General features: G+C 47.7%; 1 protein-coding gene across 1 annotated transcript in view; it reads left to right on the top strand.

Annotated features, from left to right (window-relative positions):
* The window catches only part of FAM135B (family with sequence similarity 135 member B), a 166,873-nt gene that overhangs the window by 66,933 nt on the left and 73,825 nt on the right, over nucleotides 1-26,115 (top strand). Inside the window, exons 3-6 of the mRNA XM_003408304.3 lie at nucleotides 2,530-2,669; nucleotides 10,611-10,681; nucleotides 15,196-15,369; nucleotides 21,138-21,264. Coding sequence (XP_003408352.2) covers nucleotides 2,530-2,669; nucleotides 10,611-10,681; nucleotides 15,196-15,369; nucleotides 21,138-21,264 — 512 coding nt within the window. The remainder of the gene's footprint in view (nucleotides 1-2,529; nucleotides 2,670-10,610; nucleotides 10,682-15,195; nucleotides 15,370-21,137; nucleotides 21,265-26,115) is intronic.

Below are 26,115 nucleotides of genomic sequence, written 5' to 3'. Positions count from 1 at the left end.
ACACGGAAGCCCCCAGTGACAGACGGTGGTGGCTGTGCCTGAAGTGCCTTGGCCAGGAATTGAACCTGGGTCTCCCACATGGAAGGCAAGAATTCTACCTCTGAACCATCAGCGTTCTCTAGGGCTACATTAGGCCAATAATATTTCCTTCATACCCATTTTCTTTGAGTCGATTCCAACTCATAGTGACCCTATAAGACAGAGTAGAACTGCCCCATAGGGTTTCCAAGGAGTGGGTGGTGGGTTTAAACTGCCGACCTTTTGGTCAGCACCCTGAGCTCTTGACCAGTGGAGGGTAAATTAGAGTAGGCACGTCTCAGCAGCCTTGGAAATGACCTGGGATTTTACTCTGTAGTTGTTTCGTACTCCGAAGCTACAAAGCTGTGTTGGTTTAAGTGCCACTGTGTATTTGGAGGTGACAGTGAGCCCTTATCCCTACTGCCCAGGAGTACATTAAGCCATCTGGGGGCAGGGTGCAATGCCCATGGGGTTCTCTTTGCTGGTTGGGCTAATTTTTCTAGGCTCTCTATTCTATCATACTGTTTTATTCGTTTAGTATGCCTTTGTCACGAACCTACCCTTTGCTAGGAATTGGGTGTATTTCATTAATTTTCCTTCGGAGACTTTGTTTTCTCAGCTGTTGAATGGGTAGATGTGAGAATGAATCCACACAATGCCTTGTCATAGAGCAGATACAAAGTATCTTAGTCATCTAGTGCTGCTGTAACAGAAATACCACAAGTGGACAGCTTTAACAAACAAAAATTTATTCTCTCATAGTTTAGGAGGCTAGAAGTCTGAATTCAGAGCACCTGTTCCTGGGGAAGGCTTTCTCCCTCTGTGGGCTCTGGGGGAAGTTCCTTGTCATCAGTTTTCCCCTGGACTAGTAGCTTCTCAGCGCAGAAACCCCAGGTCCAAAGGACACACTATGCTCTTGGTGCTTCTTTCTTGGTGGTTTGAGGTCCCTAACTCTCAGCTCCCTTCTCTCTTCTTTTATCTCTTGTAAGATAAAAGGTGACCCAGGCCACACCCCAGGGAATCTCCCTTACTCCCTTGGATCAGGGCTGTGACCTGAGTAAGGGTGTTGCATCCCACACTAATCCTCTTTAACATAAACTAGTCTTGCCTCACTAACCACAGGCAGAGATTAGGATTTACAACAGAAAATTATATCAGATCACAAAATGGAGGACAAGCACACAGTAATGCGTATCATGGCCTAGCCAAGTTGACACACATTCTGGAGGGGTGGCGGGAACAAGCACACAGTAATGAGTATCATGACCTAGCCAAGTTGACACACATTCTGGAGGGCAGGGGTGGGGGAGATACAATTCAATCCATAACACCAAGACACTTGCTTTTTCCCTGAATCTTGGTCTCTTTATCTGGAGAATTTACCTGAGGGATTTTCTATAAGGATTACAGGATGTAACACATTGGAAAAGCATTTTGTAAACTGTGAAGTGTGCCATCATTGGTCACTGTTATGAATATGTAGTCATTGGCTTATATCACGTGAATACTAGCGCTACGCGTGTTAAAATATGTATATGTTTTCCAGCTGTGTAGTTTTGGTGTTAAGTGATCCAGAAGAGCTCCCCAACTTGTTCCCCACAATAAACCCTGCTGGGTAGATGCAGTAAGCCTCTTAACATCATTGCATAGATTGTCTTCCTCAAGTTGAACTCCACTTTCAATAAGCGTTTAGAGATTAGGGGTATTCAGGATGCATCGGAGGACATAAAGCTGAACAAAACTAAAACCCATTGCCGTCGAATCAATTCCAACTCATAGTGACCCTATAGGACAGAGTAGAGCTGCCCCATACGGTTTCTAAGGAGCGGCTGGTGGATTTAAACTGCTGACCTTTTGATTAGGAGCTGTAGGTCTTAACCACTGTGCCACCAGCTGAGCAAGTCTTCTCAAAAAGCTTGGCATTTGTACAGTCAGACAGAAGTAGCGTGTTTTTCTAAAACTGGCAGGCTGTATTAGTCTTTGGGAATTTGGCAGTCAAAAAAAAAAAAGAAAATGGCTGCCTGGAGGCTAGTCTGTGCCCATTACGCAGTGGCTCATTGGGGCAGGGCTGCGTGGCCATCTAGCTACTCAACAGTACTGGTAGGAAACCAGCAACATTCATCTTCTCAAATAGAACAACGCGTCAGACTGTCAGGCCCAGATCTGCAGGCCTGTGCTTATTAGTATGTCTGGGTTTTGACCCTTCATTATAACCAAGAAATGGGTCAGATGAGGAGTCCTGAACCAGCTGTCCGTCAAACTGCTCCAGATGACAAATGGCTTAGCCACAATCATAGTAAAGGATTGAACTAGATTCTTCTGAGACACCAGCCCAAATCTATTAACAGAAATCCCTGTATGATGGAGTCTCATTCATCTGTACTTTTAATCTTTTAGGAATTAGAATGCATTTGGGACCATTGTTTTCCTTGAGCTGGATAGACCCTGGATGGGGCCACAGGTCTGGGATAGAATTGGAGCTCACGGGCTCCTATGCTTCTTGTTTTGCAGAGAGCTCCAGCCTGCGCTCAGCCTGCGTCCACGAGAACACTGTGCACAGCCGCGTCTTTCAGATCTTGTATAGGAACGAAGAGGTGCCCATAAACGATGTCGTGATCTTCCGAGCCCACTTGCTCTTAGATGGTGAAAGGGTAAGTCATAGATGTACTGCCAGCCACGAGCCACTGTCCCGCTCATGTGCCTGTTGTATCCTCTGCCAGGTAAGTGGTGAATGAAGCAGGAGCTATGGAATTTGCTCTGGAATCTGACAGACGGGGATTCATGATCTTAGAGCATTCATGCCCTTATGTATGTATGTATACATGTTTGTATGTATGTCTGTATACATGTATTATGTATGTATCCATGCATTATGTTTATTTCTTTATGTATTTTACTCTTTCTTTCATTCATATACTTGCTCATTCTATGTAACCTCAAGTACAAGCCATCCTGCAGGCTTTCCAGAAGCCAGGGTATCTTATCTTCCTTTGCAGCCTTGGTACATGCCACAGGGTCACACTGTAGATGCTTAACAATGGCGACTTAGTTGGGGAATGAATGAATGAATTGGACTGGGAATCCTCTACTTTTTCGGGTCTTTGCAACACCTTCTGTCCAAGCAGAAATGAACAGCTCCCACATGCCCCATTTGTCTGGACCTCAGCCCTTGCTTATATGACATTCCTGGGCCAGGGCTGCCTCCGGTAAAATTGCGAGTAACACACACCCAGCTGCACATACCCAACCCACTGGAGCCTTCAGTTAACTGACCTCCATCTTCCTTACGCCATCACAGTGACGACCGATGGTTTATCTGTAATTGAAATTGAAGAGACAAAAAGAAACTCCGATTAGCGGTGCTGACCACCTTCTGACTGCCTTTCCATCCCCCTCTCTGCCCTTCCTGACCTACTTCAGACCCCAGGAAGGTGACTGAATGGGCTGCTCACTAGTTTCCTAATCTTTTGGTTTCTGAGTTCAGCCTCCGAGAAGTCCTGCAGGTGACTGGACGGGGGTGCGGGAGGAGAGCGGGCCGGAACACTGTTCCCCGGGCTCCTTGAATGCTGGGTCACACAGTTGGCTGCGCCCGGTGGTGTGTGTGAGCCGGCTCATACCAGGTTTCTAGACCCGAATGTGTACATCTCTTCCAAATTCCATGTTCAGCGTCTTTACATTGGTGGCTTGAAATCAGGTGTGACAAAGTATTTATACAACAGAAACTGGCAAATGCTACAAGGCAGGGCTGTTTATATTCCCTTTGAGAGCTGGTTTTTAAATATTTACCAACATTACCACTGGCTGTGTCCTCCCACCAGAGGTCCCAGCTGCAGTCAGTGGCCGTATGCCATAGAGCTTCCTCTCCAGTCCTGATAACCGCTGGCTCAGCTTCACCCCTCAGGCCTGGGGTGGTAAGAAAGCCTGTGGTTATCAACCCTCAGACACTGAGCCATCCCTTGTTGCTTCCCTAAATCCTCCTGCATCTTTGTCAATACTACCTTAAATATGGTCTATTTAGATTCCTCATTTTGAGTAGATTGCCCATTTCTTTCCAGGACGTTGGTTGATACACTTAATCTAGGAAAAGATACCCATCGATTGCCTTGAGTATTCAGGAACTCCCAGGCCTCAGACTCAAGCTCAGCTTCCCAAATTCTAGTAAGAGAACTGCACCTTATGTCTCATAAGCCAATGTCCTTTGCCATGTCGGTCCCATAGAGCTTCCCGGGCAGAGTGGTTGTTATTGGCAGCAGAGCTTGGATATTTTTGGGGCATCTGGGCCATTATTCCATCCTAATACCACCAGAATCTCACTCCTATCGCTCATAGCTAAAAGCCTTTCAAGGTGTAACTTCCACAACACCCAAACTTTAGCTGGTGTGAGGCTGTAACAAGCCTCACCCACCCAGTAACCCAGTGCCGTTGAGTCGATTCTGACTCATAGCAACCCTATAGGATGGAGTAGAACTGCCCCATAGAGTTTCCAAGGAGCGCCTGGTAGATTCGAACTGCCGACCCTTTTGGTTAGCAGCCGTGGCACTTAACCACTACGCCACCAGGGTTTCCGTAACCAGCCTTAGCTCTCAGGTTTTACAGGGAGTCTGACAGCACGTGTTACTCTTCTCTGCATACCAAATTGCTTGTCTCTATAGCTAATAATTTATTATTGTACTGGGGATAATCTATACAGAAGCCAACAATGTAACAACTAGTCATTATATCCAAGCCAGTGGCAATTAAAGTAAATTGGATATACCCATAAAAGCAAAATGGATAAATTAGCTCTTTTCTAATGAATATCTATCTGCTCATGACAACCAAAACCCTGCTATAGCCAAGTGGGCAGAGTATGTGAACCTGCACACACGCAAACATCACCATGACCCACCTGTGCGTGTGCAATGCCTGTCCATCACACGCTGGACATTCTCCGTGCTACAGGACACACAGAAGACGCAGTCGTGCAGTGAGGTCCCAAGAAGACGGAACTAGCCACAGTTTAAGGCAGAAGCGGGGATGTTTTAATGAGAGTTGCAAAGAGTAAATGAGTGTGAGGGTGAGGTGGGTGTTTTATGTATATACACTCTATGTAATCCCACAGAATATTTGAGAAGGCTTATAAAAATACATAAACTAGAAAAAGTAGGTGGGAGGGGGAAGAGTAATAGAATAAGCTGGGTGGAAGGGAAAACACAGGTAAGGAAATTAAAGCCTGAGGTAAATGTAACAGACCAGAATGTGCTAACATAACTCTGGACATTGACAAATGGCGGCCCACATACTTTAACACTAAGCTTCCCAGCAGATAATGCAGAAAAGAAGGTGGTTGTTGTTGCTAGGTGCCATTGAGCCCTTCCCAACTCATAGTGACACCACGTACAACAGAACGAAACACTGCGGGGTCCTGCGCCATCCTCACCATTGCTGCCATGCTTGAGCCCATCGTTGCAGCCACTGTCTCAGTCCATCTCATTGAGGGTCTTTCTCTTTTTTGCTGACCCTCTACTTTACCAAGCATGATGTCCTTCTCCAGGGACTTGTCTGTCCTGATATCACATCCATAGTACGTGAGACAAGTGTTGCCATCCTTGCTTCTAAGGAGCACTGTTAGTAATGAGATGCATAGGCTTTAAGGACAGTGTGCATTTTTATACCCGTAGCAAGGAAAAGCGTTTCCCAGGTGTGATTCCTTGGAGCACTGCATCACAGTTCTATGGAGGTGCTTGCTCAGCCCAGATGGGTGGTGGTTTGGGCCCATCTGAGACCCAGTGAATCAGACAGAGATTTCTTTTTTTTTCTAGCGGGGGAAGTTGGCTCAAGATTTTGATGAATAGGAATGAGTGGGATTTCTGCTACAGGTAGTTAAGAGCTGTCCAGGCATAGGATGGCAAGGACATAGAAAGCAGTGGAAAACTTTGGAGAGCAGCATTGTTGCCAATAGGACAGGATGGGGTCTGTAGGTAGGATGCCAGGCTAGAAGCAAGGTTGAGGACATAGCATGGAGAGCCTCAAAGACCTCATGTTTTCCTTGTTCTGAAGGCAGTGGTTCCCTCAGGAGTCAGGAGGAAGAGAACTGGGATTTAGAAAGGTTCCTTTGGCAAAAATATGGAACAGGGGTCCAGGAGATTGAGGACATGGAAAGCATTGCTGTAAGCCCATGTAAGTGTCCATGAGTGCCACAGTCAAGGTAGCGATAATGTGAATGGAAAGGGTGATTTGAAGGTGAGCTGCATGGCAGCTGCATGTAACCCCTAGACCTGGGTTGCAAGTCAACCATGAGAAACAGAGGCCATCACACAGGGAAGGGAGTGGAGTAGAAGTTGACTCTAAGCTTTGAACATGAAATACCTCAGAGATACCATTGGTAGAGCAGTCGGAAGATGGCAGGGTTTAATTAGGGAGCGATGTGAATTCAGGTTACATTATAATAGCAATCACAATGATCTTAACGCTAATAGTATCTTCCCTTGATTAAGTGTGTGTTGTGTGCCAGGCATGATGCTGAATGCTTTGGAGTATGCCACTAGTCATCACGATAGCATTATGGGGATTTATTATTCCCATCAGACAGGTGAGGATCCAGAGATTTAGAGAAGCTAAGCAATTTGTCCAAACCACATGCTAGGAAGTTCTGGGGTCAGGATTTCAATCTAGACAGCCTGATCGTAAGGCCTGTGTGTACAACTAGCGTGCAGAATGCCATGTTGCATTGGTGGAGGGATGGACCTTTTAGATGGCCATGTCCAGTCGTAAGTTGAAAATAGCAACAGTAACTAATGTTTGTTGAGAATTGTTCTTTTTCCTGTACTGTGTTAAGTCCTTTATATACATTTTAAAATTCATTTTTAATAGCAGTATTCCAGAGTAGGTGTTATTATTCTACCCTCATTTCACAGATAATAAAATGAGCTTAGAGAGATTGACTGGCCCAAGGTCACAAAGACCCTGAATGGTAGAGCTAGGATTTGAACCCATGTAGCTTAACTTCAAAAGCTGCCATCTTAACCACCAGGCTGTAGTGGAACTCAGGAGAGAAGTGAAGACTAGAGAAGTCAAAAGGGCCGCCATTATGGGTGTGAGAGTTAAAACCAATCGGTGAAAGAATGTGCAGCCTAGAACGCAGTTTAGACCTTGGGCAAAGGCCAAGGAGGTGGAGCCCTGGGTGGAATCCTGACTGTGGGACTCAGAAACTGTTTGAATTTAGGAAAGTATCTTTGCCCTGTGGAGACTGTTTCCTCATTTGAAAATGGGAGACAATGTTTCTTGCTCAGAGTTTTATTCACATTAAATAAGGTAGTATATTTATAGTGGTAGTTCAGTGCCTGCCACATAGTGTTTACTTCTCTGGTAAGAATTAGCTACTACTATCCCTGCTTGGTGCAAACAGTTCATGTACTCAACTGCTAACCAAAAGGTTGGAGATTTGAATTCACCCAGAGGTGCCTTGGAAGACAGTCCTGGTGATTTATTGTTGTTAGGTACTGTCCAGTCAGTTCTGACTCATAGCAACCCTGTGTACAACAGAACGAAACACTGCCCAGTCCTGTGCCATCCTCACAATCCTTGTTAAGTTTGAGCCCATTGTTGCAGCCACTGTTTCCATCTATCTCATTGAGGGCCTTTCTCTTTTTTGCTGACCCTCTACTTTACCAACCGTGATGTCCCTCTCCAGGGACTTAGCCCTCCTGATAATGTGTCCAAAGTACGTGAGACAAAGTTTCGCCATCCTGGCGTCCAAGGAGCACTCTGGCTGTATTTCTTCCAAGACAGACTTGTTCACCCCATGATCTGCTTCTGAAAAATCAGCGATTGAAAACCCTGTGGAGCACAGTACTGCTTTCATGCACGTGGCGTTGCCATGAGTTGGAGTCAACTCGGTGGAAACTGGGTATTATTTCCACTATGATACAAAGATGCTTCCTGGTGGTGGAAAAATGACCTTTGACGGAACATGATGTCTTTAACCAAGATGAAGCGGAAGGGAAGGGTGTGTGTGTGTGTGTGTGTGTGTGTGTGTGTGTGTTTAGAAGGAGGAGCAGGCAGTCAGAGGTGAATGAATGCTTAAAGAAGGCATTGTCTTCATTCTGCATTGAAACATCCACGGAGTCACAGCCGGGTGCAGTCTAGCTACAGCTCACCCGGGCAAATTATTTTTCTCCTAGTTCCAAAGGAACTGCAGTGAGTTTAACACTAGAGCTAATGGTGAATTTTTGTTAGCCAAGAAAATGCATGCACAGAAGTTGGTTGGGAGAGCTTACTTCGCCAACCTCACTTCCATGGAACTGGCTGCAAGAAAGTGTATTGCCTGTGTTGTGTGTACTAAGCCAGGTCCATGATTATGCAAAACAAAGCTAGAAGAGGAAGTTATTTATAGTGCTTGGATTCAGCAAAATGTTAACTTTAAGTGCTGTTTTTTTATAACAAATTTTAAACCCTGGGGACCTAAAGATAAATCCAGTCCATATGTTCCTGCCTGAATTTTGCTTAACCAGGAACATGTCTCCAAGGAGGTGGGGAACTTGGATCTCTGGGATCAGGGTGTTCTTGCAACAGCAGCAACAACAAAAGGTGGAGGTGGGGAGAGAGCTTTATTCCCCAAAGATTCCTCGATACTGTCTATGTGGCAGGCACTATTCCCGGAGGCAAGGATCCAGAATGAATTAAGGCTAGTCTCCTTCCTAATGGGATGCAGATTGCTGGGGACTCTAGGCAGGAAGATAGCCAGGACAGCTACTGTCAGTGAGCCAGTGCTAGATAGGAGAGCACGTGCCTGATCCTAACGGAGCTTCCCAGTGCCAGCCCAGCATTGCCAGGCCCAGGAATTATCTTCAGAAGAAGCTGGAAACCTGCAATGGTAATACGAAATTGCCTGCTTTTCAAATGCCCAAGGTAACAAAGAGACTGAATGGTAGACTAGAATTTGAACTCATGCAGTTTGACTTCAAAAGCTTTCTTTTTAATCACTTACAACTTATTAAGATAAATGCAAAAATAAATACTATGGGGACCAAACCAACCCTGTCTACAGATCCTGTTTGGCCCATGGGCTTCCAGGTTATAAACCCAAAGTAAGAAATTATAACTAAACCAAAACTGTTCTCTTGAGTTGACTCTGATTCATGGTAACTCCATGTGTTACAGGGTAGAGCTGCTCCCTAGGGTTTTCTTGGCTGTAATCTTACTGGAAGCAGATTGCCAGGTCTTTCTTCCATGACACCACTGGGTGAGTTCAAACCACCAGCCTTTAGCAGTTGAGTTGCAAAGCCTTTGCACCACCCAAGGGTTCAAAGCAATTATAATAAACCAAAAAGAACCCAAACCCATTGCCACTGAGTCGAGTCTGACCCATAGCAACCCTACAGGACAGGGTAGAACTGCCCCATAGAGTTTCCAAGGACCACCTAGTAGATTTCAACTGCCCACCTTTTGGTTAGCAGACATAGCTCTTAACCACTATGCCACCAAGATTTCCAGCAATTATGATAAAAGGAGACGTTAAATGCTAAAGTAGAAGAGAAGCAGTGCATTGTTGGAGAAGGGCTCCCTCCAGCCTGGGGGTGAGGAGAAGGTCTAGTCGTGTTACAGTGTGTGGTGCTTAGACAGGGTGGCCCACGTGAGTAGTGGTGGCTGAGATCTGATATTTAGCAAACCATTTGCACTTGAGATGGCTAGGATGGTTGTTTAGGTTGAGGAACGAAGACCTAAGGGCTACCGTCCTTTAGGTGTTTGTGAGAAGCTGGCGGGTAGAACAGGATGATTCCTGACGTTAACTAAAGAGCACCGTTTTATTAGCTAAGGATGAAAGCAGCCATGGGTAGGATGTGGAATGCTAAAACATCATCTTACAGGGTCAGTGGTTAAATGGAATGCATCTCAAGACAAAGGGGATGATCTGCTTTCTAAAGAAGCTGAGTCACCTTGGGAGATGGCTCCTGTCTCCTGAGTGAGCATCTGCTTCCTTTTCTGTCCACGTGGAAGATGATGCCCTGCCACGCGAGCTTGCCCAGGGGTTAGAGAGTGTAGCCCCTGCTGTCGCCCTATCACTCCAACCAAGCGGGGTTTCCTCTAGACAACTTCACTCCACCACCCTTCCAAAGCAAGTCCTATGGAACACTTTACTCCTGCATAACAGGGCTCTGGATCACATCTGCTTGGGAAGTGAAGCTGTCAAAAGCCCTGCAGTAAGGAAGCCTGTTAGCATTCTTTTCTTCTTTTTTTGCAAAATGACTTTTCCCAAACTTGACGAGATAGATGGATGGATGAACCCATCCATCCATCCATCCATCCATCCATCCATCCATCCATCCATCCATCCATCCATCCATCCATCCATCCATCCATCCATCCATCCATCCACCCACTCATCCACCCATCCACCCCCCCCATCCACCCATCCACCCATCCATCTATCCTTTCCTTCTATTGTTCTCCATGTAATACCCATGGAACATACATAGACTTCTACTTTAAGCATGAATGGCTTATTAACTTGGTGGTAAGATGCTTTTTCTCTACCTTAGGAAATAGAGCAGTTATTTTCTCTTCAGAAGGATCTGGCTGCTGAAACACCTTGGACTTTGTTTCTCTTGTAGGTGGAAGATGCACTAAGTGAAGTAGATTTTCAGCTCAAGGTGGACCTGCACTTCACGGACAGTGAGCAACAGTGAGTGTCACTAAGCTCCTTGAGCCATGGTAGAGTGATGTCCCCCCACCACCACTTCCCCACCCCTGGGCCACCCTCATGGCCATGAGCCTCAGATGTCCTATTTCTGAGAAGCCTCGGTGCCTATCCACTGTCACAGCTTACCTGCAAATGTGGGGTCATCTCAAACTACGTGCATTACAGGCAGACAGCTCAATGCAGCGTACATAGAAAACTGACTTCCTGGCTTTATTAACTGGTGCATTCTCCTATCTGATATCTCCATTTATTTTGGAGGCAGTTTTAATTGGGGTTTTGTATTAATGACTCTATGAGACTGCAAACCAAAGAGGTTCTGTCAGCATTCTGCATCTTAGTACTAAATATCTGCTATTGTATTTCAACTCCCTGAAAATTGAAAATCCATTTATGCATAACCTGCTGATTAAATAAGGAAGCAGGGCCCTTCTTTTGCATAACTGCTTCCTTTAAACTTGCTCTGTGGCTCCTTCCTCCTTACCCTGGGGGTGCATTGTCATTTTACAAAACCTTTTCAGGTTCTTTCAGGAATAAATAGTCCTTCTCTCAGGTTTGAAAACATCCAGTCAAGTGTGATACCAGACTCTAAACTCTCATCCAAGGTATACCTTCTCTGCATTGCCCTCTTCCTACACCCCACCCAACCCCAGGCCCATCCTTCCTCGGGGTAGGAACCCCCAGCGCAGAAGCAGGGCATGTTGGGGGGTGTTCATGTCTCCCTTCACCTCTTCCCTCCCTGTGGTTTGTGGTCCTTCCAGGGTGAGGCGAGGTGAAGATGGAGGAAGATGGCAGAAGGGATTCCTCATTGACTTGTTCTGTTGTGAGCAGAGCCCTTCATTCGCCGATGCTGGGTCTGCCTCTCTTGGGGTGTTTTTGTGCTTTTCTTGGAGTTGTTTCTATTTAGCAGCCTCCTCCTGCTGTTCTCTGGTATGAGTGAGGCCTTCTAAGGTGGGGTCACTCATTTAAGGAAGCTCTCTTGGGAAGATTCTTCTCCACAAAATCCACATCTGGACCATGGAAAATGGATGCCTTAATTGGTAGTTCTATGATGGAATGCTTGTCTTCCACGCAAGAGACCCAGGTTCGATTCCTGGCCAATGCACCTCATGTGTAGCCACCACCATCTGTCAGTGGAGGCTTGTGTGTTGCTATGATGTTGAACAGGTTTCGGCAGTGCTTCCAGGCTAAGATGGACTAGGAAGAAAGGCCTGGCGATCTACCTCCAAGGACACAGGGAATGGGGCTTTCTTGCCATCAGAACAGTAGCTACTGGAGAGCCTGTGTACAAGAGATGAGCCCAATCAAAGTACGTTAAATTCGGCAACCTAGGCTCTGTGCTCATCAGCTGTGAGACACTGGGTGAGCCTCTGCACTTCTCTGAGTCTCAGCAGGCTCATTTATGAAATGGGCATCATTACAGAATATGCACTTCCGAGGTCTTTATGAAGATTTAGAGGGGTCATATATACAACGAGCCAAGTGCATGGCCTGCTACTGAATGTCTTCTTCCTATTTATGGCTCCTGGATGCAATGGGGCTAGGCTTTGATGAGTAGCTTCCTCTCGGTAATGCAAAGAAGCACTTAATAACAATGAGAGCAGGGCATCTCATGGAGTGTATGATTAGCTAAGAGGAAGCCAGACGCTGGGGAGGAGTTGAAAATGCCATCTTTTTTTATTTCCATAAATCGGGTTTAAGGATGATGATGACTCTGTAGCACATCCTGGGGGTACACATTAGGCTTTGAAACATGGCCAGGCTGATAGCTTCTTCAGCTCCATGCAGGCCTGAGTAGGAATAAACAGAGACAAGTGACATCTGAGCTCAGGGGCGCAGGGCTCTTAAAGTCCATCTGGTTCGGTGGTTCTCGATGGTGTGGGACAATCTGCCCCCAAGGGACGTTTGTTTGACCATGTCCAGAGACATTTCAGTTGTCACATCTCAGAGTGGAGAGCTACTGTCATACTGTGTGTAGAGTCCAGGGATGTTGTTAAACATTCTACAATGTATACGATAGCCCCCCTGAACAGGATTATCTGGTCCAAACATCAGTATTGCTGTGGTTGAGAATCCCCATTCTAGGCTCACCTCACCTTTATACCTATCCACTACTCTGCAAAGGCCCAACTGCTGTACAAAGACCTGGAGCTCATTGCTTGCCATTACAGCCCATCTGCCCTGGAAAGCTCTATTAGAGCATCCTTTATATAAAGGAGCAATTCATCCCTTGTGAACCTTCCCTCGGTCCATCTCAGTTCTATCCCTTGGGAGCACCCCGGAAATTTCTCAGGCTAGATGACAGTTCAGATAAGCAAATTCTGTAAGTCATTTCTTCATCTCCAGGTTAAACACCAGGGCTCTTCCTCTATGCGTTTTTGTTTGTTTATTGTTTTGTGTTCGATTGTTTTTATTTCCTTTATAAGAACCCAGGTATTCTGCGTCTCAGTACTATTCAGCTTATCTCTGTCTTTCCTAAACTTTGCCTCCCAAGAACAGCATGAATTGGTTCTATCCATTTCAGGACACAGAACTATCACCTCTCTCTTTTTAAGTCTTTACTCCTATTAACATGACCTAAATTCTTGTTAATGGTTTTGACATCTCTGAGATCCTGGCATGATTTTACCTCCTGTTGGTCAAGCTTTAAGGCTATCCCTGTGATTCCTACTAACCTGTGTCTGAATAGATTCAGGGCAATATTGTGCATTAGGTCAGAAAAGACTGTGGAGTCTGACAAACCAGGGTCTAGAACTTCAGTTTCACCTGTGACTATGAACAATTAACTCACGTTGGCTCTGCTTCTTCATCTATAAATGGAAAGCACTAGTAAATATCTCATATGATATTCATCAGATAAAGGAAAAAGCACCGTGTTTGGCTCACAGTAAGGCCTTATCAAATTGTCAGAATTTAAGTGGATGTAAATGTTATCAACTTTCTGAGCCTCTTGGGGTATCCACTACCCCCCACTCCCTACTTCTCCGTCATTTTGTCCTGGTCTCCCCATGGCATTGCACTGGCTCCAGTGTTTTAGCTGAGTCTTTTCCCTGACATTATTCATCTACACACAAACTATAAGCAACAAGAGTGTCAAGGAAGCAAAGCCTGTTGGGCTGGGTCTTGGGAGACTGCTTCCCTCACCTTCTGCTCTCTATGCCTGTTTCCTCATCTATGGAGGAAGGAGACACATCTTCCCTGAAAGTTCTCTGAGCTCTCTGTCCTCGTCCCTGAACATGCTCAGGCCAGCTCTCCTCCCCCTCTGAGCCAGAGAGCCTTGCAGAGTCTGGGTGATTGGTTTTCAGAGCTTGAGATTAGCGCCCATCCCTCTTGAGAGGGATAGCATGGTCAGCTTTTACCTAAGGAATAATTAAATCCTTTTTTGTAACCAAAGACTCTGTAGTTGGGTCATGCCTGCACATTGGTTTCTCTCTCAGGAATTAGGCATGAACCAAGATGAGAATGCTAGAGGAGAAGATGAGAATGCTAGAGGAGAGGTAAGGGTCTGGAATTCCTGCTGAAGCTGGGCACACTAGTCAGCCGTTGTGCTTTGGGGGTTGTATAAGTCTCTGAGGGCTGCTGTAACAAGGAACCATAAAGTGAGTCACTTATAAGAACAGGAATTTATTGTTTCACAGTTCTGGAAGCTGGACGTTCAAATCAATGTGTTGGCCTGGCCGTGCTGTCTCCAGAGTCTCTAGGGGAAGATCCTTTCCTGTCTTTGTCAGCTCTGGTAGTTCCAGATGTTCCTTGGCTATTAGATGCACCTTCACGTGGCTGTCTTCCCTCTGCGTGTTTCTCTGCATCTCTTCTATAAAGATACCACTTGGATTGAGCTAGGAGCCAGCCTCCTCTACTATGATCTCATGTTAACTGATAACATCTTTCCAAACAAGTTCACGTTCACACGTACCAGGGGTTAGCACTTGGCTGTATCTTTTCAGGGGGACACAGTTCAGTCTATAACAGGAGGGATCCATTCATTCAGTCAGCTGTTCACTTTAATAAGCAGGCATTTGGCCAACTTCCCCATTGCACCTGATACTATGCTAGGTGTTGGGTTATACAGCTGTGTCAGTCATAGCCCCTGCCCTTAGGCAGCAGGAATCTTCAGGGAAGGCAAACCTACAAAGGCCACCACGTGGTATCTTAGTGCAGCACTGGTGACTGGGGGGAAATGAGTAGGTGGGGAGGAGAGACATGAAAAGGGCCTTGTTCATCACTAACATGAAGTTTGGTAACAGCGACAGAGGAGTGGGAGCCCTAGACCTGTCGCGGAGCAGTGGTGTGACGTCTAGTGAGTTCTTTTCCTCTTCCTGGCCTCAGTTTCTTCATCTGCAATCCTGGGGAAACGGTTTCTTCCAGGCAGAGTGCTTCCAGGGATAGACAGCACAGCACATGCACAGCTCTTGACCCATAGCGAGGTGTACTGTGTGCCCACCGGGGTGTGGCAGGAACCACTGCCGTCACTAATGCAAGTTCCCACGCTTGCCTTCCAGGCTGCGGGATGTGGCCGGAGTGCCCATGATCAGCAGCCGCACGCTGGGGCTGCATTTCCACCCGCGGAGGGGTCTGCACCACCAGGTCCCTGTCATGTTCGACTACTTCCACCTGTCGGTGATCTCCGTGACGGTCCACGCCGCCCTGGTGGCACTGCAGCAGCCCCTGATCAGGTACTATGTCCTGAGGGATCCTTGAAGTACGGGTGGCCACTTCAGTTGTCTTGTGACACTTCTATCCCAAGTGTGGCCGAGACTAGTGGAGTTTGCCAGGAGAGACCAGCACAAACCGGAAGAGCTTCTTTCAGGCTAAAGGTTTAGACTCCGGATTTCACTGAGGGAAATGGGAGGGGTGTGTGTGTGTGTGTGCATGTGTGTGGTGTATTGTGTGTACCTGTGTGTGTATATCTGCATATGTGTGTATATACGTGCATGGTGTGTGTACCTATGTGGTATGTGTGCATAAGTGTGTATATTTGTGTGTGTGTGTGCGTGTGTGATGTATGTGGTATATGCATGTATGTGATGTGTGTGGTGTGTGCATGCATGTATGTGTGTAGGTGTGTGTGTATGCATGTATGTTTGGTGTGTGTGTGGTATTGTGCGTGTGTGTGTATGTGTTTGTGGTGTGTATGTGGTATGTTGTGTGGTGCCTGTGTATGTGTGTGCTATGTGGGTGTGTGTGGTGTGTCTATGGGTGTGTGGTATGTGGGTGTCTGTGTGTGTGTGTGCATGTGTAAGTGTGCGTAGAGGACAGCAGGAGTCAAGGGGACCCTGGCACGGACCTGAGACGCTGAAACCGCACACTCAGATGGGATCGTTGAATTGGATGCCACTCTTGGCTTCACTGCATGGTATTTGAGAAGTCACCTGAAGTCATTGAGCCACAGAATCCTCATCTCTAAAATAGGAACACTGATGCGTCCCACCCACACAGGGTTTTAGTGAATCTCAAGTAAGGACAGTCCCCAGCCGTGGTAGGGACCCCAGCCCCCCAGGTGCTGTGTGTTCAGATGCAGACGCCCACCCGTTAGGTCCTGCTTCCTCTTCAGTGCTTGTCCCACAGTGCCTCCAAGGTCCATGAAACGCTGAGGCTTTGTGATTTCTAGGCGGTGAGGGGGAGTCCTCAGGTGGTGCAAACGGCTAATGTACTTGGCTGCTAACTGAAAGGTTGGCAGATCAAGTCCACCCGGAGGTGCCACAGAAGAAAGGTCTGGTGATCTGCTTCTGAAAAATGAGCTATTGAAACCCTAAGGAGCACAGTTCTACTCTGACACACATGGGGTTGCCATGAATCAGAATAGATTCGACAACGACTGGTCCTGGCATGCGCTGAGGGGCATAGGTGGCAGCAGTAGCGAGAAGCTTGTACTGTGATCTTCAGACATGGACCTGATGTGGCTGACTGTGCCTCAAGTCATCTAAGAGCATCACGCATGCACGTGGGCAAAAGATACAGAGGTGCAGTGGGGGATTTAGGAATGGGTCTTGAAGCACGGAGTTTGGGGGGGTCACTTTCCCAACGTTCCTCCTCAAGACGGCTTTTCAGGGCTGCATGTGGGTGAGACTCCAGTCTTCACCAGTGTGTGGCAGGGCCTTTGCTGTCCATGTCCTGTGCCACTATTCTCTGCTGGGGTCAGTGAGGAAGAACTGAGACACATAGCCCTGGACCATGGAATGTGACTGTGTGGAGCTGCCCACACAGTGGGTGCCTGTACCAGTCCCATGCCCAGCTACAAGTTCCATTTGCGGGCTCTACTTGCAAATGGGGCAATGTCAGATACTGACTGGGATTGGTAGAGGTGCTATCAGATACTGACCGGGATTGGAGCGGTGACATCAGACCCCCGCAGGGATTGGAGAGGTGACATCAGATCCCGGCAGGGATTGGAGAGGTGACGTCAGATGCCGGCAGGGATTGGAGAGGTGACGTCAGATCCTGGCAGGGATTGGAGAGGTGATGTCAGTTCCTGGCCGGGACTGGAGAGGTGATGTCAGATCCCGGCAGGGATTGGAGAGGTGATGTCAGATCCTGGCCGGGACTGGAGAGGTGATGTCAGATCCTGCCTGGGACTGGAGAGGTGATGTCAGATCCTGCCTGGGACTGGAGAGGTCATGTCAGATCCTGCCTGGGACTGGAGAGGTGATGTCAGATCCCGGCTGTGCTTGGTAGAGGTGATGTCAGATCCTGACTGGGATTGGAGAGATGACTGATGTATATCAAATAAGCCATGAGCCTCAAGCTGAGAAGTTTCACCCAGAGATAAAGAGCAGGTAGGGCTAAAGGGCAGGGCGAGATGATTTCTGAGTGCATGTGGGCCATTGGTGGTTCAGAGGTAGAATTCTCGCCTTCCATGTGGGAGACCCAGGTTCGATTCCTGGCCAATGCACTTCATGTGCAGCCACCCCCGCCTGTCACTGGGGGCTTGTGTGTTCCTGCGATGCTGAGCAGGTTTCAACAGAGCTTCCAGACTAAGACAGTCTAGGAGGAAAGTGCTGGAGATCTTCTTCCGAAAGTCAGCCACTGAAAATCCGATGGATCACGAGGGTCTGATCTCCAACCGATCATGGGGTGGTGCAGAACCAGGCAGTGTTTAGTTCCATTGTGCTTGGGGTCACCATGAGTCAGAGCCTGACTCAGCGGCAGCTGACAGTGACAACAATTAATGAGGCGTTAAGGAATTGAGAGTCCCTTCGTTGGGTAAGAGGGAGGCATTAATGAGGTTTAAGCAGAAGAACCTGGTGAAGCCTGTGTTTGGCAAAGACGCCTCTGGCAGCTGTGAGTGAGCTGAGTTGGAAATTCCATCAGCGTGGAGGCAGGAGGTTAGGGGCAGACGGTGATCAGCCAGCAATGGTGAGCGTGGCAGCTGCAGAAACGGCAGCGAAACGCAGGTGTCGCCCCTTTGCTGCTGGGAGCCCTGATTATACTCTAACGAGGATTGTGGGATCTGGAGCTTCTTAGTGGAAAGTTTGACCTTGTTAAAGAAAATAGTCTCTTGCAAGTTTGTCTGCAGCAACCTTGCCAGGCATGGAGCACCCAGAGAAATTTATAAGAACAGAGGCTGCTCCAGGAATGGCGGTAAAAATAGCACTGTCTTCTGTTCTCTGGGTTTGGCAGGAGGAATTTCTATTTGTGAACTGACAGTAGTTGGGAACAAAGGGAACCCTTTAAGGTTATGGAAAATACCTGTCAAATAGGGCACGCTGTAGCTTTTCTGGAAAAGCAGTTTTAAGCAACATCACTTAAATCTGATCAGTGGGAAACAGGTGTGAAATTAAAATTTAACCTCAAAAAACCCTTCACCTTCACGGAAACAGAAGAATCTAATTTTAACCCTCAAATGGGTACAGTTGTTTTTTGGTTGAGATCTTCAGCTCTACCAGAAAAGTTAATTGAGGGTCACACATGAATGAATGACACATTGTTTTAATTTGCAGTCTGTCCCTTGAATAGGCATGTTCAACTTTCTGGAATGTTCCTTCTAGCTAAATCCTAGGCTTGCTTTAAATAAATCTCAACTAAAGGAAAAATGGAACAATGATCGTGAGGATAATATTTGGGGCATTTGTTAAATCATTTACTATTTGCCAGACACTGCCAGTTACCAGTTGCTGTCAGATTGACTCTGACTCATGGTGACCCAATGTGTGTCAGGATAGAGCAGTGCTCTATGGGGTTTTCAATGGCTGCTTTTTCAGAAGTAGATCGCCTGGCCTTTCTCCCAAGGCATCTTTGGGTAGACTTGAACTATGCTGATCCCATACTTGGCTTATCTAATGGAATCTCCACATAGCCTTGTAGTTGAGGTTCCAGTATCCACCTTTCTCACACACAAGGAAACAGAGGCATTGGGGAGGAGGTACTGGGCGGGGGTGGGGGGGTGTTAAGAAACTTGCTCCATGTCTCACAGCTTGTAGGTGATGACGTTGGGATTCGTACTCCAGGCAGTCTGGCTTCATTGACTCCCTCTTTACCACCTGGCCGTGTTCTTTAAATATCATCTCTTACGAGTCATCTTTCTCTGTGTTTTCACCCAGTTTGGTTTATAAGGTGCTCGTCTGTGCTCAGTGACCTGAGTTTAACTTCCTTGTGTGATATCTATGGTTATTTGTCTGCTTCTCTCTCTAGACAAAATCATGCCACCTTAGCACCTAACACACCGTAGGCCATGAGCCTAATAAATATTTGAATGAATGAATTTAACAGAGTTATAATGTAAAGTTTATTTCTCCATCTGTATTTTAAGCAAGAATTTAGACCTCTTTGATGAAATATTCCTTGAGCATTATGGTGGAAATGATGCCTTCTGAGACTGAACACTTATCAAGACCCTCTTTGTCATCAGGGACTTTGAATCTCACCAGGGGGAATAAGACTTATCAATAAAATAGTGTTCACTAGATGAGAACGCAGTTAACCATTAGGGTACTTAAGGCAAGAGATCTAAAAGAAAAGAAAAAGCTGAGTTTAAGTAAACTTCACCAGTGTATCAATTGATAAAAATCAAAACGCAAAGGTAGAGAAAGATGAAAAAATAACCCCAAATAAGATGAATTCAAATAGATCCCACAGCCCTTCATAATCACCTTTGATCCTAAAATTGATAGTTGCTATTACACAGGAAAAAAAAAAAATTTTTTTTTTTTTTATTACACCATGTCACTTTGTCTTTGGGATAAGTCTTAGAGCTTGGCAGGATCTGGATGTTTACGGATAATATTCTCACTTAGCATTGGCATTATGAGTGCTTTATAGATGGTGACACTCTTTGACAGTCATTATCCTAGTGGGTTTGTGTGTGAATTGTGGAGGTAGGTATGTTTTATGCTCTTCCACAGAAGGGCACACAGAAACTCGGGTTGAGATTGAAGGAACCCATTGTGTGTGGTGCCAGCATCAGCAGTGGAGTCAGGACTCAGACCATGCCAGGTTGACCCTCACCTTGTCCTTCTTGCCGGGAGCCCATTCCACCTGCCCCTCCCACCCACACCACCTGCAGCCCTGCCTCAATGTCTCTCAGCAGGTGTGGTGCTGGCATTTAGGGTGGGCATTTCTGCTTTGCTCCAGATGGTCATACACATAGTAGGATGGGTATCATCCTTGGTTCCCAGACTTCATGCCAGTTGTACTCCCTTATCATCATGACATCTAAACACGTCCCTTCACCTTTCCAAACACCCACTAGGGGATGAACTAAAAGAAAAAAAAAAAAAACCCATTGCTGTGGTCAATTCTGACTCATAGCGACCCTATCAGACAGAGTAGAACTGCCCCATAGGGTTCCAAAGGCTGTAATCTTTACGCAGACTGCCACATCTTTCTCCCACAGAGCTGCTGGTAGATTTGAACTGCTGACCTTTCTGTTACCAGCTGAGTGCTTAACCACTGCACCACCAGGACTCCTAGGGAATGAATTGCTCCTTCCAAATGGTTTATTCCGTAGGCTCCCTAGCACCATTCCTCCAAACCAAAACCAAACTTGTTGCTGTCTATTCCAACTCGTGGCAACCCCGCGTGACAGAGTCGCGCTGTTCTGTAGAGTTTTCTTGGTTGTAATCTTTATGGAAGCAGGCCTTTCTTCCGTGCTGCTGCTGGGTGGGTCTGAACTGCCAACCTTTAGGTTAGTAGTTGAGCGCAAACTGCTTGAGCCACCTGGGGGCCTTTCATTCAAAACCACCTGCTGTCGAGTTGATTTTGACTCCTGGCAACCCTGTAGGACAGGGTAGAACTGTCCCATGGGGTTCCAAGGCTGTAAATCTTTACGGAAGGAAACTGCCACATCTTTCTCCCACAGGGTTCAAACTGCTGACCTTTCAGTTAGCAGCCAAGTGCTTTAGCCGCTGTAGCATGAGGGCTCCTTCCTTTCATTCAAGAGGGGCTGAATTTACGGAGGCATCACTTTCCTTACAGCCTTCTTCTCCTTCAATTCTCTCTATTTTAGTTTCACTCGTCCAGGAAGAGGCTCCTGGCTTGGCAAAGGCGGCCCAGACGCGGGGCCAGAACAGTCCAGCATTTCTCTGGAGAACCTGGTCTTTGGAGCTGGGTACTGTAAGCCGACTTCCTCAGAGGTAAGGTCTGCATGGGAGCAGGGGCCGCGTGGCTCTGCAGACTTCTCTGTGCAGCGTTTGTCTGTTCTGTGAGAGCCTTCTTCCCACAGTCTCATTTAGAGATTCTTCTCCATGTTTGTCCCTTCCTTTCATCTATCCATTCATTCCTTCTTTTTATTACTGCAACACTTATCAAACCTATCCCGTATGCCAGGCCCTGGGATGCACCCAGGGTCTACGGTCTTCACCTGGTACCCCTTCCACGTGGTTCCCTGAAGGAGATCACAGGGGCATTGATGTGAGGAGATTCCCTCGCACCACATGGTAACTTTGGAAGTCCATTGGCATTGGAGCTGTGCCCAGTTTCAAAACCTGGCTCCAGCTCTCATTGGGTCACTTCTCTGAGCCTCAGTTTCCCCACCTGCGGAGTGGGATTTCTCATACCCAATGATCTCAGGATGCATTACATATGCCCTGCATTCTAACATGTGTAAAGTCCCAGCAGGTGCTCAGTAGACATGCGTTCCCTGTCCTTCCCCTGCTGCCTTGCTCCTCCTTCCCTAAGCAGCATGTGCCATCCCCTTCCATGTTGTGCAGACCCCTGGCCACACACAGCGTTTGTTTGACCGTGTTTTCCTGAGGCAACACATGGTGTGTTTTTGTGAGTGGCCTTTTAGAGACAGCCAGCCTGTGGTACAAGTGTGCAAGGTTGTCCACGAGCAGACATCCTCAAAAAGAGAGGCTCCCTCCTGTGCAGCCAGGCTCCAAGCTCAGACTGTCCAGGACATCGGGGACTCCACTTGCTCCTTGTGATGTCCCCTGTTCTGGCTCTGAGTCCAGCCAGCAGTCTGGCTGCAAAAGCTGCCCAGGCCATGTCTCCAGCTGGTCCAAGTTACTGTATCATATGTTCTACTGGGGCAAGTGGAAGACACAGCTGCCAAGATCCTCCTGAGGGACAGGGACGTGAAGCTGGAGTCGCTTTGGTGCTGAGAAGGGGCAACGTTAGCGCCAAATAGAATCACTTTGAAGGTAGACTCCAGGGACTTGTAGGTGCACGACCTTGGACAGCTGCTGAGCCTCTCGGAACCCTTGTTCCAAGCACAGGACCTGGAAGTGAGTGGAAGCCAGCAAGCGTGGGGGTTTCCACATGACCATGCGTGCACCCAGGGCTCAGGGCTCCAACATGGGGCTGGAGAAGAATGGCCGGTGAGACTTCCTGCTTGTTCTGCACCCCAAGACTTAGTACGGACTCCTCAGAGTGTAGTGGTTGCTGGGGTATGTCCCAGTGTTAGCCCTGCTGCTGCTGGGGGTGTTGGCAGGCGACTCTACAGGGCCATCCCTGCTCTTCCCTTGGGTCAGCTGAGGCCTCTGTTGTTACCACATCACGACCCAAAGTCTCCCTCTGTGAAGCCCAGCGCTTCTCACCTGTTGGTCCCAAGAGCCTCCTTAGGGAACCTCCTGCCCGGAAACCTCCAGGGAATGCACCCTGCAGCTTTGTCAGTGGTCACAGACCACTTACCTTTCCAGACAAGGGCCCTTGCTGGCCCCAATTGTGATCCGGTATCTGCCTTGAAGGGTCTCAGCTGCACGGCTCCCTACACATCCCTTAGGCCTCGTTCACATGCCACCTTCTCCATGAAGCACTCTTGGATTTCCTAGGAGGAATACTCTTTCTCCCCGGTCAGCTCTAGGCATCTCTCTCTTTCCTCCACTGGACTCCAAGCGGCTGGAAGTAGCCACCCCCTCTCCCCAGGGCCCAGTGCGATGCCAGTAGGCATAGTTAGTGCTCAGAGAATGTGTACTGGGTGAGTGATGGACAGTGTGTGCCTGGTGCTGTGTAGGACACCAAGCAGTAAGGGACTTCACCTCACAGGTATCCATTGCTTTATATGGTGGCAGACAAAAACCACATGGGACAGCAGGAGAGAGAGGGCACTTCCGTTGACATAGGGGTGCCAGATGGGGCTGTACTTTGTTTAGGACCCCTAGTCCTGGGGGATATTGTTGATCATTCCACACGCCCCAATTTTGTCATAGATAACGAAGCTGGGCACAGGGAGCTGTGCTCAGCATGACTCAGCCAAATCTCCTCTTACAGGCCTGTTGTGAGGTGGAGAGAAGGTTCTGGTTTCAAGTACCAGCTCTGCTAAATACCCCCTGGCTTGGGAAGACTTATTCACCCTCGTGGAAACTCAGTGTCCTCACCTGTAAAATGGGATAATACCAACCTTGCAGAGAGAATTACAGGAGCTATTATGTGTAAAAAATTTACAGAAATACAGAGCAGACATGATTCAGTATTTTTTTTTCTTTTTTTCATTTCTTTCTGGGTTGTGTGTCAAAGCAGGCGTTCCCGTCTCTTACAAGAGTCAGATAACGTGGCTTATTTGTGGGTGCTCTGCACTGATCTCGCTCCGAGAGCTCAGCTCATGGACTGGTTTTGGGATGCGATTCTTTCCTGTGCCTTCTCCACTTGGGGCCCAGCCAGCCATGCCGGCTCAGTGCTGTGCACCCGCCCTGTGCTTCCCACCAGGCAAGGGCTGCCAAAAAAAGAATGAAGCCCCCCTCCCTTCCTCTGGGAGCTATGCAGCCAGACCCCAGAGAAGCCCAGGGCAGATTGCAGCATTAGCTAGAGGCATTAGCAAACAGGTGCTTCCTGCAAGGTAAGTGTTCCTTGCAGAGCTGTGGCTGGGACCAGAGGTTCATAGCAGAATGAGCTGCTCTGCATGAGACAGCATGGAGCGGTGGGGGCTGAGGGGCATCCCAAGTCCCTTTCTGGCTAGCCCAGGCCCTTCACCCCTTGGGGCTCTTGTTCTTTCTTGATGCATCATAGTCATAGCATTGGATTTACAGTGATTGGAGCCAAGGCTTGTGCTTGCTCCCCATCACAGGCCACCATTCTGCCCTATGGGAATTACAGGTAGTCCCCGACTTACAGCAGCATCCCGTTCTGACAACTGTGTCGTAAATCGGTTCTGACACAGTGGAATACCTCATTTCTTTGTTTATTTGTTTTCGTTATTATTGCCTTTTAATATCAGCATCTTTATAAATCATAACATCGATCATCTGTGAGTGAACATCTGAGAATGATGTCCTCAGTAAGTTATGTACTGCAACATTGCATGTAGTACACATTGCTAACAATAAGATGTACAGGGTAAAAAACCAGATGGTCTTAAGTGCAGTTTCTCGTAACTTGGATATGTCGTAAGTGGAGGCGACCTGTATTACCTTATATGTCCAAGGGGCTGCTGATGGCTGCCCTACAGTGTTGCTGGGATTAAACGAAATAAGCACATACAGGCTTTGAGCTCAGAGCCTGGCACACACGTGCCTGATGGAACCCTCTCTACTGGTATGATTATTCCTTCACTTTATGTACGTAATTAAATGGAAGGTGACTCCCAGAGCCCCATATGGTTTTGTGGGTAGGGGACTGAGCATAGAGCCCTACGTGTGGTTCTGTCTTGGCTTCAGCCCTGACTTGCTGCGTTACCTGGGCCAGCCAGCCACCTGCCATCTGTGCTTTGGCTTCCCCAGGTGTGCAAGCATGGGTTGAGATCATCTGTGGGCCTCCTTTGGCACTCTCTGTTGTTTTTCTGGGGCACTTGGCACAAGCCTGATCAGTGCTCTGAATTCAACATTGTTTGAAGACCAGGAATCCAGCAAAAGATGCCAAATCAGGAGAATCCCATCGTCCCTCCAGGGATGCTCCACACCCCCTGATCCTCAGACACAACCTGGAAATGCTAGAAAAGCTGGAGTAGGCAGGGTTGTCCAGCTGCCCAGGGGGAGGGATGATGGCCTGGCGGGGCAAGGCTGACTGAGGAGGACGTGCCTGTGCCCCGGGACAGGCGGCCCAGGGGGAGGGATGATGGCCTGGCGGGCAAGGCTGACTGAGGAGGACGTGCCTGTGCCCTGGGACAGGCAGCCCAGGGGGAGGGATGATGGCCTGGTGGGGCAAGGCTGACTGAGGAGGACGTGCCTGTGCCCCGGGACAGGCTGCCCAGGGGGAGGGATGATGGCCTGGCGGGGCAAGGCTGACTGAGGAGGACGTGCCTGTGCCCCGGGACAGGCACATCCCTGCCTGTGTTAATTTATTTACCCATCCGCCGTTTTTATAACCAGTTGCCGTGGAGTTGATGCTGACTCATGGCAACCCCATGCGCATCAGAGTAGAGCTACGCGCCATAAAGGTTTCAGTGGCTGATCCTTTGGAAGTAGTAACCGTGTTGACAAGTGAGGAGAGGATGTATACTCAAACTCCAGTTGCTGTTAAGTTGGTTTCTGACTCATTTTGACCCCGTGTGTGAGAGTAGAACTTCTCTATAGAGTTTTCAAGGCTGTGACCTTTTGGAAGAAGATCACCAGTCCTTTCTTCTGAGGCATCCCTGGGTGTATTCAAACCAACAGCCTTTCGGTTAGTAGCCCAATGCTTAACTGTTGGTGCCACCCAGGGATTTCTGATATATACGTTGGACCTTTTATACCTATGGGGAGCGACCATGGCCAACTTAGCAGTCAGACACAGTAGGCACTGTGCCTGTGAATTCAGTACTTTTAGGAGCTCACACAGTGAATTAATTTCTTTTAAAACCAGAAAGAAAAAAAAAAAAAAAGAATATAATCCAACCTGGATAACCTCCATCTTTATGCCAATGCAGTCATAAAAATATAATTTTAATTTTGTTTGTTTCGTGGACAAAGGGGCCTATCAAGACAAAAGTAACTGAGTTCATCACGCAGCCCCTGGAGAAATTACTATTACTCCTCATGATTGTCTTCTGTTGCAGACACGGGTGAGCTGTGCCCACTGAGCCCAGGGAAACCCCCAAGGTGGGCAGATGCAGCCCTAGAGTCAGCTGCCCA

The sequence above is a fragment of the Loxodonta africana genome, chromosome 14 (genome assembly GCF_030014295.1).
Source record: "Loxodonta africana isolate mLoxAfr1 chromosome 14, mLoxAfr1.hap2, whole genome shotgun sequence".
NCBI classification, from domain to species: Eukaryota; Metazoa; Chordata; class Mammalia; order Proboscidea; family Elephantidae; genus Loxodonta; species Loxodonta africana.
Note: the sequence above shows the minus strand (reverse complement) of the source record. Positions and strands in the feature narration are given on the sequence as shown.